Raw genomic sequence first — 14,474 nt, forward strand, 5'->3', positions numbered from 1 at the left:
CCCTCTCGGCGCTCTCTCTCGGGCCCGGGCCCCGGCCCCGCGCCCCGGCCCCGGCCCCGGCCCCGCGCCCGCCCGCTCCTCCTCCCCTTCCCCTCCCACGCTGCCCGCTTCCCTTCCCCTCTGCCCCTCAAACCCTCCTCCCGGGTTCTGCGCTCCTCCCTCCGCCCTCCCTCCGCCCGGCCTGCCTCCTTCCCTCCTCCTCCCTTCCTCGCCCCGGGAGACATCACTTCTTCCCGACCCGGAGGAAGACGCGAGCCCCTCGCGGGCGGTCACCACAGCCCAGCGCCGGGGCCGCCACCGCGCGCCGCGCCCGTGCGCCCTCGGTCCCTGCGTCCCCTAGCGCCACGCCGCGGGCATGGGGCCCGCCCGGCCGGCCCCCGCGCCCTGGCCTCGTCACCTGCTGCGCTGCGCCCTGCTCCTCGGGGGTCTGCACCTCGGCCGCCCCGGGGCCGCCGCCGCTGCCCTCTCGGGTAAGGCGCTGCCAACTTGGCCAACTTCGGGGGCGGGCGGGGGGAGCGCCGGGGAGCGGGCCTCTCCCGACTTTTCCCTCCTTTTTTTTTTTTTCCCCCAGAAGTGTGTGTGTGTGTGTGTGTGTGTGTGTATGTGTGTGTGACTGGGTTTTAAAAAATCGTCTCCGCTTTTCTGAAAGCGGGGGAGAAGGGAGGAGGAGCGCGCCTGGAGGTGGGGGGAGGACCTGAGTGGAACCAGATGTGGCGGGCGGCGGGGGAGGGGAGCCCGGGGGTCTCGAGCCGCCTCGGAGGAAGAGGGCGGGCTCCGGGAGGACCCCCGCGCCCGCCCTCTGGGACCACCCGGCGCCGGCCCTGCCCTGGGCCCGGGGACAGGCAGGGCGCGTCCGAAGAAACCAGAGGAGGCTCCAGGCCGGGCTCCTTGCTTTGCTCCAGGACCGATGCATTACTGTTGTTTTTGAATTATTCGTAAGGGCTTGTTTGCCTTTACCGGCACCTCGGGGATGTTTGTATTTTCTTTTCCACACTGTCTTCAAGGACAGCCTGTGGCATGCGGCCTCCGCACCAGTTGAACGCAGCTCTGTGGGGCAGTTTTGTGCCATCAGGAGGATGCAGCGACAGGCTGGGCACGGTGTGCGTGTGTGTGTGTGTGTGTGTGTGTGTGTGTGTGGTGTAGTGTTGTGTGGGCGGCTCTGGCCAAGCTGGCACCCCTCCAGAAGGGACAGATCTTGGGCGGCAAGAAAGCTGCTAAAGATGCAAAAACCCACCCGACAGAAAACAAAAACCAGAAGCTGTGCATTCTTTCTGCTGGTCTTTCAAAGGATGACAGTGAAGTGTGGGGACAGACAGACCCTCACCAGGAATTCCAGAGGGAAAGGGAAAGATCTACTTCCTGGGGGGCTTGCAGGAGTCAGAGCTGGAGCTGCCAGGGAGTGTGGTTATTACAGCCCCATTGCTGGGCCTGTAACGCTTGGTCTTGCTTTATGTTTCATTTGGGGAGGGGGCTGAGTGAAAGGGGACAGTCAGTGCAGCGTGTGCAGTTTTGTGCCAAGTCCAGACAGCGCCATGGAGGATCTGGGACCTCTAGCCACAGCCAGTGCTTGCTGGGTTGGCCTGCCCCACTGATGGCGTGATGTAGGCGACCAAGACACGTATCTGCCCTGATTGTGCCCGATTGTGCCGATGGGAGAGGTGGGGGCCGGGTGATGCATATTCACACCGGGCAGAGACCCTCTGCTGAATTCCAGACCCACCCGGAACTGAATGTCAGGCAAACACAAACCAGGAAGTACCTCCCTATCCACTGCAGGTCCAGGCACCCAGGCTGTTCCCCTGCCTCCCTGCATCTCACTCCTCTGTGAAGGCAGGCTGGGTGGGAGGGGTGGAGGAGCATGGCTATTCCAAGAGCCCCAGAGCACATTGTAAAGCCAGGCCCTGGGAGAACTGTGGCCAGAGTGCTGACTCGGCCTTTTCCCCTATGGAGCCTTTGACAGAGGGAGCTGGAAATGTCTGGTGAGAGGCCAGGTTAGGGAGGATGCCTGGAGTGGCCCTCTGCCTCTGCGTCTCCTCCAGGCCCCGCTTGCCCTTCCTCAGGCTGTGTCCCTGGGCTTGTATCCCCCATAGCCTCCGAGAGGCCAGTCCCCAGGGCAATGCATTGATCACCCCAGAGAAGCAGGGGTGGGTGGAGGGAAGCGGGGGTGGGGCGGGGATAGCCTGGTCTCCGGAGCAGCAGCTGAGCAAGAGGATGTTCAAACGGTTGCAGGTACTGTCCCTGCCCTGTTCCCTCTGCCCAGAACACTCCTCTTCTAGCCGAAGTCTTTCCTCATCCCCCTGTACCTGACGAATTAGGTGGTCACTGGGAAGAATTTATCAGCACCAGGCTCCAGATGGCCCCAGGAAATGCTCGTGGGAGATAGGATTCGGCTTGGCAGGCCAGTGCTGCTGGGGTGAAACTTACCCTGGGGGTGACGTGCACGTGGTGGCTTCCTGACCACCAGTAGGGGAGAGGATGGGGCACCGCAGAGCCCCTTGGGGGCGGCAGGGCAGCAGCGCCTTCTTGGTGTGGAATGGCAGAGTCCATCTTTTCTCCACCCGCTGTGGAGTCCCCAGAGGGGTGCCCTGCAAAGCTTGTGGCTGCAAGACCTCTTTGTGAATTGCAGTATTGATGCATTTTTGTATCCTTCACTGCTCCATGCTGAGCCAACTACTTGGGGAGGAGGGAAGGTACAGGGGAGGTGTAAGTTGCGTCCTTAGAGAAGCCGAAGAAACTGTGTGGGGCAAAGGGTCACCAAGGCCTTCGGGAGGGAGGCTGGGAGGGACCAGGCTTTGCAGACGCGGGGGAGGGGAGCAGAGAGGGCGAGACCGGCTAGGCGGCCTGGGCTGTGCTGGGGATTCTGTGGAAGCTTGCTGGGCTGAGGTGGAGAGTTCCTGAGTGGGGTGGGGGAGAAGCTCGAGCGAAGAGGAAACTGGCCAGCTTTCCGGAAGGCCAACGTGGGGGAGCAACTTGCTGGCTGGCGGTGGGGAGCCCTGGAGAACCCCTGGGAGCTTCTGACCAGAGGAATGAGGTGCAGATTGGAAAGAGGGTTGCTGGGAGCCCCAGGCATCAGATATCCAGGTCCAGGAGTGAGGAGACCTTGGGAGATCTTGCTGTGGGGACAGACCCTGCTGTCTGAAGGACGGGGAGGGAGGCACCCCTTCGGAAAGGCAGCAGGTACTTGCTGCTGCTGCCGGAGTCAGCCGCACAGATGGCCCAGATCCTGGTGAGTCATGGAGTTGAGAGCTCTCTTACTGCCCCTCCACCCAGTCTTCCTTTCTCCAGCCGCTTGCCTTCTGTGAGCTGCCAGGGCTGAGGTAGTGCCCGGCTGAGCTGCGGTTAGCGCTGAGATCCAGTCCTCTGCTGGGTTGACCTGGACAAGGTGAGGGTGCAGGCAGGGGAGGAGGCAGCCAGGGTCTTGGTCCCCATTGTTCACAATAGGGACATCTCATCGGTTTCCCGATGCCTGCAGGGTACAGTTGGTTTGGGCCGGTGAGATGATTTCAGAAGCACCATGGACTTCTCAGAAGAGCATTCATGTGGATTCACCACTCATTTAAGCGTTAGATAGGCACCCTGTGGCACCCTTCAGAGGGATGAAGTGGTAACAGCAGTGGCTACCATTCTTCATGCTCTGGGCGCTGTGTGGCATACTGTAGGACAAAGGCTCTTCCGTCTCTCACAACCCTGGGACGTGTTATCACCCATCTCACACACTGCCGGTCAACAGACTAGCGATGTTAAGTTGCGTGCGTGAGAACACACGGCTAGAAAGAGGCGAAAGCGAGATTCAGGTGTGGCTACTGAGCCTGAGCACTTAGGTACCAGACCACGCTGCATCTCCATAAAATGGACTTTGCCAGAGTGTGTGTTAGGAAAGGCTGGAAAATTCTGCTTTAGGGGCTTTCCCCCAAAGCCCCAGGTCTGCCAGAACATCCTCTCAATGTGTCCCCCTGAGAGGAACCCCGGGAAGGGGGCGGCCCTCTGTTACACCCCAGCTGTCTGGGTGCTTGTCTCTTCCCCAGCCCCAGGGGCCCCAGATGCAGGGACGGAGCCCCCCTCAGTATCCTCGGGGGTCTGAGGTGCCTGCTCCTGAGGGACTGAAGGGGCCCGATGGAGGAGGAGCCCCACTTCCCTGCGGTCAGGGATTCATATTTGCTCATCCAGTCGGTCAGAGGATGTTTACCGAGCCTGCGCGGTGCTGCGGGAAGGAGTGACTGCGGCCTGTTCTTGTGAGCCCACCTCCCCTGCACCCCCTGTGGGGGTCCCTGGACCTGGAGGGCCTGGGCTTTGCTGACAGGAAGTGTTCCTTCCGGTTTAGTCCTTCATGAGATGACGGGGTGCCGCTTTCCTATGACTGGGTCCTATAAATCTGGGGTGGGGGGGGCGCAGCCTTTGAGCAGTGATGCAGCTCTTGGAACTCACCCCGGGCACTGCAGATCCCAGTCACTCCTCAGCTAGGGGCTGTGTCCTGAAAAGGCAGAGGGAATGAAGGCTGTGTAGTGGCATCTGTGGCATCAGCCAGCTCCAGCCTTAGAGGACACATTGGGTTGGTCCCCCACCTGTGGCTCCATGTGCAAGTCCAGTGGTTAGTTTCTTTCCTGCCCTTCCCCCTCTTCTTTGGACCCTCTGTCCCCTCTCCCGAGCCCCTTGAGCGTGTAGACTCCTTCCATCCTGCCTGGCTGGGCCCAGGCTCTCTGCCTCTCCTCAGCTCTCCCCGCCCCACTTGAGTACCTCTGACTGTGCATCCTGCCCCCGCAAAAGCCTTGGTTGTGTTGCAGGATGATGGCTCTGAAACCTCAGCTTCTTCCCAGTCACCCAGCCCCCCACGCCTTTTCCCTGCCCTCCCCCTTAGCGCGCTGCGCCTTCCTCCCTGAATCGTCACTGCTCGCCCTCCCATAGGCCTTTGCGCACACCACTCCCTCTGCCTGGAATGCCCTTCCTCTCTTCTTGCCTGGCTGCCACTGCCCCTTCCTTCCAGACTCAGGATCCTGAGAAGGACACCGAGGGGTCCTGGTCACTGCCTCTTGGGCTCACCTGGGCTAAAGGGACACAAGCTCACAGAGGGCGAACACGGGGGTAAACCCCAGAAGGGAGGGGCTGCCTTTTTCCTCTTTTTCTTGGGGGTCACTTCTAGAAGGACATGGTGAGAAGCTGCCGTGGTGGGCCTGGAGCTCCTACAGGGAAAAACAAGAAGCCAGTTTCCCAGCCTCTCCCGACATCCTGAGAAAGTGTTTGGAAGGGGAGGCGGACACGGCGCTCCCCACTGTAGACTGAGGCTGGAGGGGGCGTGGCTGGGAACGCCCCGCCTCCTCAGGCTCAGATGTAAATCGGGACAGGGTCGGTGGGGCTGTAATTAATGCCACTCGCCAGCTGCGTGACCTCGGGCAGAGGCTCAAGTTTCTTCATTTGTAAAATGGGAAAAATAAAATAATAGCCCCTCGTAGGGATATCGTAAGAAATGACAATATATGTATGAGTTACGTGGTACAGTGCTGGACACAGTCACTTCTTAACAAATAATATTAAATTATTGCTATTTTTATTATTATTAGGAAGAGAAAACATGAATATCAAGGGACTTAAACATGAAAGAAACACAATCCTCAACATACAAAGCCCTAACTACAGCCACTTTTTTTTTTTAATCGAAGTAGGTCTTTGATAACCCTTTACTGCTTGATGACATACCATAAGGGCCAAAAAGTAACCATACTTTTTCTGAAAGTAAATTTAAATCCTAAAGAAAAAAAAAAATCCATCCTCAGCTGTCCTTACCCCTTAGGCCCCTCAATTTACTTCCCTCCTTTTTTTGCTTCTCCTCATCATGAAGCTTCTTCAGCTAAACTTCCTTTCAGAGCTGAGTTCCCTGGACTCTGCCCTTTCAGTGCACACCGAGCCGCCAGTCATCCTGCCTCACCGTAACCTGCCTCCTACGGAGCTGCCTCCCAGCGGTCCTGGTAATTAGGCTTCCTAGTTACTAAATGCAGTGCCCCTTTGCAGGCCTCACCTTGCAGCACGAGGGCTGTTATTAGCCTCAGTTTTTGTTTTTTTTTACATCTTTATTGGAGTATAATTGCTTTACAATGGTGTGTTAGTTTCTGCTTTATAACAAAGTGAATCAGTTATACATATACATATGTTCCCATATCTCTTCCCTCTTGCGTCTCCCTCCCTCCCACCCTCCCTATACCACCCCTCTAGGTGGTCACAAAGCACCGAGCTGATCTCCCTGTGCCATGCGGCTGCTTCCCACTAGCTATCTATTTTGCGTTTGGTAGTGTATATATGTCCATGCCACTCTCTCGCTTTGTCACAGCTTACCCTTCCCCCTCCCCATATCCTCAAGTCCATTAGAGCATGCATCATTAAAACTGAGGCTACTACCCTGAGATAGCCTCAGTTTTAATGATGCATGCTCGGTGGAAAACGGTCAGACCATAAAGGGGTAACATGTAAAAAATCTGAGGTCCTCCCTTCCCTCCACATGCACCCTAACAGTAACCACTGTCAGTAGTTTTGTAAACGGCGTAATCTTCCGTTCTTTATGCATATACACCCATATAAATACTCCTTTTACACAAACAGAACCACGTTTTATACTGTATAATACAATACATTTTATTTAACAATATTCATGGCATTTCCAATGGCTTCAGAGCTGTGCCATTCTTAATGGTGCTCAGTAGTTGGTAGGAAGGATGTACTGTTCTTTTTTTTTTTTTAGCTGCTTCCCTATTGATGGACACTGTTTGAAAATTTTCTTTCCCTCTGGCCTCTGTGATGTGGTTTGCATCTGCAGTCTCTGCCTCCTGGCTTCCATCCTCAGTCCAGAGCCCACATTGTTGCCAGATTTGTGATCCAAGAGGGCGGATTTAATCGCCAACAGAACAGAGTTGAATTGAGAATTTGAGGCCTTCCATGGTCAGGTTCCAGCCTTTCTCTTCAAACCCTTGAGCAAGTCAAATTCAGATGCCCTGAGTCCTGCCCAGTGAAGCCCCCACTCCCGCTTTTCTCTTGACCAGGAACGCCTGGCTCCGCAGGTGTGGCTCTGGGTCCCCGCTCATACCTGCAGCCTCAGCTGGAAGTAGACTTTCTCCCCAGACTCCTTTTCCATTTCATTGCTGCCGCCCGCCTGGTGGAGCCCCTTCCTCCCCTCCCAGACTGTGAGCACCTCTGGGGCAGGGCTTTGTCAACTCTGCACAGCTTCCAGCCTTGGACACTGTCATTTAGTAAATATTTATTGAACCAAACAAAAAAAGACAGGTGTTCCAAAGAGCTCCCCACCACCACCAGTTTTACTGAATGTAATTGACATATAACGTTGTATTGAGTTTAAAGTGTACACATAATGATCTGATATCTGTATGTATTGCAAAATGATCTCCACAGTGTTAACATCCATCACCTCACATCTTTACAAAGTTTTTTTCTTGTGATGAGAATTTTGTTTGTAGTAGTGGAAAGGCCAGTGAGTTTCCAGAGTTTTAGATGATGTCACAATCATGAAAAACATATGGCATTGAATTAAAATAAACAGAAAAAAAGTCCAGTGGACCGGAATACATTTCAAAAGTAGACTTAGACTGTTATAAGAACTTAATGTAAGACACACCAGAAGCAACACCCTAATGGGAAAATGAATCTGTACTTGTAAATGGTATTGGACAACAGGATTATAATTTAACATTTTTAGTTTCAATTTACAGCTGATCAAGAGAAAATTCAGCTGGCAAGTTGTCATGTAGAAAGTGCAAAGATCACTAGAAATTAAAGAAATCAACTTTAAAAAATATGTAATTAAACTAGTAAAAATAGAAAACCTAATCTTGGCAGAGCTGTGAGGCAACTAATATGTATGACTGGAGCACGTAAATTAGTTCAGTTTTTTTTTTGTTTTTTTTTTTTCCCCGGTACGCGGGCCTCTCACTGTTGTGGCCTCTCCCGTTGCGGAGCACAGGCTCCAGACGCGCAGGCTCAGCGGCCATGGCTCACGGGCCCAGCCGCTCCGCGGCATGTGGGATCTTCCCAGACCGGGGCACGAACCCGTGTCCCCTGCATCGGCAGGCGGACTCTCAACCACTGCACCACCAGGGAAGCCCCAGTTAGTTCAGTTTTTTAGCATTCAGTCTTTCAGACAAGAGGTAAGACACTAGATATGTAAGACTTCATCTCCTTTGACCTCATAATTCCACTTGGGGAATTTGTAAGGCATTAATCCCAAAGAGAAAAAAAAAATGTTCATAGAAGTGCTATTTATAGTAGCAAAACAAATTGGAGCCCATCTAGATGCCCAACAACAAGAGCATGGCTAATCAAGAATCTTAACACGATGGACAATTTACGTAGTTCTAAATGACAAATATAGAATATAATGACACATGTAATGTCAGGGACTTCCCAGGTGGTCCAGTGGTTAAGACTCCGCCCTTCCAATGCAGGGGATGCAGGTTCGATCCTTGGTCGAGGAACTAAGATTCCACATGAGGTGCAGCAGTGTGGCCAAAAGAAAAGAACTAATGCCAGTGCGTGGAAATATATCTAAGAAGGAAAGTGATCATGACCACAAGGCAATCATACAAACTGATATACACACACGGGCAATAATTAAGTGAAGACGCATGTCTGATCACTGACATGCATTTTCTCATTCATGCGATTAGCTGTCTGCTTCCCGAGCACTGACAATGCGCCAGGCGTGGTATTTGATGCAGATGACACCGTGGCGAACAAGCCAGTCATGAATCCTACCTGCCTGAAGCTCATATTTTAAGAGCAACCTCTCCCCCCAGCCCCAAATGTAGAGGAACATCCTAGAGGCAAATGTGTGCTGATTTCATTTTAGGTGCAATTTTTAAGTTTGTTAGAAGGAAGATGGAAGCAATAGACTCCTTTGAAATCTCAGACACAGCGTTGGGAGCCTGTCTGACTGCAGAGGGAACCGCATTGACCCAGACCAGCTTGGTCAAATAGGAATTCAACAGGAAACGGCCTTGCAGTCAGTCCTGGCCCCTGAGGAAAGGATTTTCTAACTTCATAGATGCTTAACCTCATTTCTAAGGATCTGAGGATCCTTGGTCACATTTGCTTTACCTCACTGTGTGTGTGTGTGTGTGTGTGTGTGTGTGGTGAATCTTTCAGTAGTTGTAGACGTGACATATCACACCAGTACGTCACCATGTATCAAGTAAAAACAAAGACATTCTCCTATAAAACCATAATACCGTAATCACATCTAAGAAATACAACAGATACTATAGTTTTTTTTAATATGTAGTTCGTGTTTGAATTTCTCCAGTTGTCCCAATAATGTCAGCTGTTGTTTAAGTCTAGGACTCTATTTGGTGTCGTGTCTCTTCAGCCTCTCTTAATCTAGAATAGTTGGCCTTCTTGTCTTTTATGACACTGGATTTTTGATGACTTCAGGCATCAAATGTTTGGTAGAGTGTTCGCAGTCTGAATTTGTCTGATTGTTTAATCATTAAATTTATGTTAAACATTTTTGGAAAGAAAACCACAGGGGTGGGACACAAATGTGTCCTTCCCGTCGTATCACATTGTCAGTTTGTTCCCTTATTGGTGATGCTGACTTTGATCAATTGGTTCATCTGATGTCTACCAGATCTCTCCACTAAAAAAGTACCTTTTCTCCTTTGTATTTAGTAGGTAACCTAAGGAACTGTATTCTTTTTTTTAAAGAATTTTTTTGATGTAGACCATTTTTAAAGTCTGTATTGAATTTGTTACAATATTGCTTCTGTTTTATGTTTTGGTTTCTTGGCCGAGAGGCATGTGGGATCTTAGCTCCCCGAACAGGGATCAAAGCCACACCCCCTGCATTGGAAGGCGAAGTCTTAACCACTGGACCGCCAAGGAAGTCCCTAAACTATATTCTTTTCTTTTTTTTAATAATTTTTAAAACAAATTTATTTTATTTTTTATTTATTTATTTTTCGTTGCGTTGGATCTTCGTTGCTGCGCGCGGGCTTTCTCTAGTTGTGGCGAGCAGGGGCTACTCTTCGTTGCGGTGAGCGGCCTTCTCATTGCGGTGGCTTCTCTTGTTGCGGAGCACTGACTCTAGGCACGCGGGCTTCAGCAGTTGTGGCTCACGGGCCCAGGTGCTCCGCAGTATATGGGATCTTCCCGGATCAGAGCCCGAACCCGTGTTCCCTGCATTGGCAGGTGTATTCTTAACCACTGCGCCACCAGGGAAGTCCCTAAACTATATTCTTAAAAAAGCCAAGTTGCTCACAGCAGTACTATTCATAATAGCCCCAAACTGAAAACTAGCCCCAAACTGAAAATTACCCAAATGCCCATCAACAACAGAATGGATAAATTATGGTGGCTCCACACTATTAAGTAGTATACAGCGATGAGAATGAGCAACCTACGACCACATGCGACAGTTTAAGGCTCACAAAAATATTGAGTCAGATGCATTCATACCGTATGATCCCATCTATATAAAATACAAAAAAGAGGGTAACACTGACCTACGCCGTTTGAAGTCAGGAGAGCCGTTACCCTTAGTGGGAGAAGTTGTAACCAGAGGGAGTCACACATAGAATTTAGAAGAACAACAAACAGGGAGGAGATGTCTGGAATAGTTACGGCAAGAAGCTCACATAAGCCAGTGAGAAAAACACAGGAACCTCCACTAGTTTTAAGGCATCTAAGATTAGAATACATGAGCCAGTAAAAGCTGGGAACAGAATTCACAAAGAAGGAATACCAATGTCTAATACGCCTTTGGAAAATGTTTTAAATCACTAGCAATTAAAAAAAAAAGAAAAAAAGGCAAGATATGCCTCCAAAGTGCCAACAAAGATTGATGTAACAATATGGTCAATATATTATTTATAATTAAGAAAAATCTGCTTACAAGTTGAAGAGCAGTAATAGCTAGGGAATGAGTAAATGGAATGTGGTATATCACATCATGAAATAGCATACAGCCATTAAAATGGTTTTTACAAAATTAAAAGATACAGAGAAATCCTTTTTCTAAAATATTAAGTACAAAAACAAGACTCAAAAACATTTGTTTGGGTGTGCGTGTGTATGTGATATATAAATGAATGTAACTTGTATGTGAGGCGTAGAGACAAGATAAAATTGGTAAAGATCACACCAAAATTTAATAGAAGTTATGTCATATTCTGTTATATTATGTATTGATTATTTAACAGGGGTGATTTTTCTTTTTAGCATGTCTGTAATTTGCAGCAATGGGGTGGCAGAGGACAACTTTCTCTCTGTCCAACCAAGTGATTCCAGTCGCACCCTCCGTCCACTCCCATCACCTAACTGGTCCAAGCCTGCAGCACGTGACCCCACGGGGCCAATCAGAGTCTCGTGGGGGCAGGGCGGGCTTTTCCCAGGCGCGAAGGGAGCCCTGCAGGGTCTGGTGTAGCACAGAGGGGACAGCCCGGTTCCGGGAGGGGAGAGTGGAACCTGGGTTCGGGGTAGGTGGCACTGAGACCCAGGCTGGCCGAGACCCTGGTTACAGTTTTCCCTAGCCACTCCAGGCCTGCCCCTCTTGTTGGCGGTACGCGGGCCTCTCACTGTTGTGGCCTCTCCCGTTGCGGAGCACAGGCTCCGGACGCGCAGGCTCAGCGGCCATGGCTCACGGGCCTAGCCGCTCTGCGGCATGTGAGATCCTCCCGGACCGGGGCACGAACCCGTGTTCCCTGCATCGGCAGGTGGACCCTCAACCACTGCGCCACCAGGGAAGCCCATCACCCCCCACCTCTTGTTTTTTTAAAATGATGAGTTGGAGTTGGGTTTCCGCTACTTGCAGGCGAGGAGCCCTGTGTAGGAGGGTCAGCCTCAGAGCGGGGTTTCCTGAAGGCGCGCTCAGGGTGTTCACCTTCAAGAGCTGGATCACCGGTGTAGGCACCCGCCTCAGGCTCTTTCCATTAACAAACCCTCCAACGCGAACCTGTTGATCTTGCACTTATCAGCTGAGTGGTTACAGAAGGGACAGCTGGAGAGGATGCGAACGCTGTAATACAAGTTTGCATTTCAAGACACTAGGACACGAAATTCTGTAAGTACTAAATGGCCGTCCATACGGACAAGATTGGAATGCAAATCAAAAAGGTAGCAGTCAGGGGACGAGCTTTTGGAAGGCTTCCTCCTTTTTGAAAACCTTATGACGTTTCTATATAACACTGTAACAAGTGAGAGAAATGGAAACCGTGTTAATGTTTACTGATCACGTATAGTCTGCCAGGGTCAGTATTAGGCAATTCCACATGCACTGTATTTTTTTTTTTACATAAATTTATTTATTTTGGCTGTGTTGGGTCTTTGTTGCTGTGCGCGGGCTTCTCTAGTTGCTGCAAGTGGGGTCTACTCTGTTGCGGTGCGCAGTCTTCTCATTGCGGTGGCTTCTCTTGTTGCGGAGCACGGGTTCTAGGCACGTGGGCTTCAGTGGTTGTGGTGCATGGGCTCAGTGGTTGTGGCTTGTGGGCTCTAGAGCGCAGGCTCAGTAGTTGTGGCTCACGGGCTTAGTTGCTCCGTGGCATGTGAGATCTTCCCGGACGAGGGCTCGAATCCGTGTCCTCTGCATTGGCAGGTGGATTCTTAAGCACTGCGCCACCAGGGAAGTCCCTGTATTTTTAATCCTCACATTCCTCTATTTCACAGATAAGGAAATTGAGCCAGATAGGCTGCGAGCCAGGATCACATATCTAGTGATTGGTGGAGCAGGGCACTCAGTCCTGTTTGCTTCCCTGCATGGTCTTCTTTTATTTTGTAAACAAAGTATGCATTATAATATAATGAACATTTGCGAATCCACCACCTAATCCAAGACAGAGAACATTGCAATACTTACATCTACCTATGTGCTTCTCTCTCTCTCTCTCTCTCTCTCTCTCTCTCCCTCTCTCTCCCTGTTCCTCCCACCCAGTCTCTATTTTGTGTTTATCCATGCCTTGCTTTAAAATTTTTTCATTCTTTGGGTATAATATTAATACAGGAAAGTGAACACACCATGTTCAGATGTTCAGCTCAATGAATTTTCACAAACTGAACACACCCATGTAACCAAGGGTCGGATCCAGCAAATAGGAACATTACCAGTATTTCAAATGCTTTTAAACATTTTTTCCATAACCTCATTATATATGGATATTTCTTCTTCATGAATTGTCTGTTCATACATATTCTTGATCATCGCATCTGTTCAGGTCTTAGGGGCTTAAAATTACTGGGTCTCTATATTTTTCTCATTGGCCTATATGAGCTTCTTGCCATATTTGTTAGAAATCTCTCCCCCCACCCCAAAAAACAAAAACAAGAAAAAAAAAACAGGTCTTCCCTGGTGGCGCAGTGGTTGAGAGTCCGCCTGCCGATGCAGGGGACACGAGTTCGTGCCCCCGTCTAGGAGGATCCCACATGCCGCGGAGCGGCTGGGCCTGTGAGCCATGGCCGCTGAGCCTGCGCGTCGGAAGTCCAGTGGTTAAGACCGCACTTCCGCTGCAGGGAGCAGGGTTTCCATCCCTGGTTGGGAACTAAGATCCTGCATGCCGCATGGCGCGGCCAAAAAATAGGGGAAAAGAAAAAGAAATATCTTTCCCCTGTTTGTTGTTCATTTAAAATTTTTATTCCCTGGCGGTCCAGTGGTTAGGACTCCGGGCTTTCACTGCAGAGGGCCCTGGTTCAGTCCCTGGTCAGGGAACTAGGGTCCCTCAAGCCACACATTACTACATCCATATCTATGTCTGAAGTATCTTTTTATCCCCCCTCCTCCTCCACACAATTGGCCTTGTTAGCAAGGTTTACAAAGCCCTTTGGGGTCAGACTGAGTTCTCTCCTTCCCTGGAAGGCTACTCTTCCCCCTTTTACGCACCGGCACCTTTTCTGTTTCACTAACCCTCCCTCCCACAAGGCCCTCAGAAAGACAGTGTTACATATATATTTTTTCAGGATCAGAATACATTTTTATGATTGTAAAAAATGTTACCTATTTATAGTACACAATTCAAAAGGTAGAAAAAGTTACAAAAAAGAAAGGTTACCTAAAATTTCACCACTAAGAAACAGGCACGTTAACATTTTAAAGAATATCCTGCCAGACTGTGTCTCCTCTCCTCTCCTTTCCTCTCTCTGTATAAAACTTTACATAGACGTTTTAGTGTTGATTTGTAACATTCTTTCATATGTCATCAGCGTATTTCCACCCAATGCTTCCATGGCTGCATAAGATTCCGTTGTACGGATGTCCTGTAACTATCCCTTGTTGGACATTCAGGTCATATCTCTTTTTAATTTCCAAACATGTAAACTGTAGAAAATACAAAGAGAAGAAAATAAAAATCACCAGGTATCCCATAAGTCAGTGATAACCACTGTTAACACTTAGGCATGTACAGTGTTTCTGAAACTCTGGTGAGCCTCAGAATCTCCTGGGAACCTTGTTTACGATCCAGATATTCCTTCATCTTGAGATTCTAATTCAGTAG

General features: G+C 50.2%; 1 protein-coding gene across 2 annotated transcripts in view; it reads left to right on the forward strand.

Moving 5' to 3' along the window:
- The first annotated feature begins 217 nt into the window (after positions 1–217).
- MRC2 (mannose receptor C-type 2) overlaps positions 218–14,474 on the forward strand; it is a 54,989-nt gene continuing 40,732 nt past the window's right edge. The window contains exon 1 of one of the 2 annotated variants that reach the window (XM_089901380.1): positions 218–470. In XM_089901380.1, the coding sequence (XP_089757506.1) occupies positions 356–470 (115 nt within the window). In that variant the 5' untranslated portion in view covers positions 218–355. The remainder of the gene's footprint in view (positions 471–14,474) is intronic. The other variant, XM_089901382.1, reaches the window with a different exon arrangement.

This window comes from Delphinapterus leucas, chromosome 19 (assembly GCF_059928025.1).
Source record: "Delphinapterus leucas isolate spDelLeu-1000000601 "Yukka" chromosome 19, BTC_Dleu_Yukka2, whole genome shotgun sequence".
Classification (NCBI taxonomy): Eukaryota; Metazoa; Chordata; class Mammalia; order Artiodactyla; family Monodontidae; genus Delphinapterus; species Delphinapterus leucas.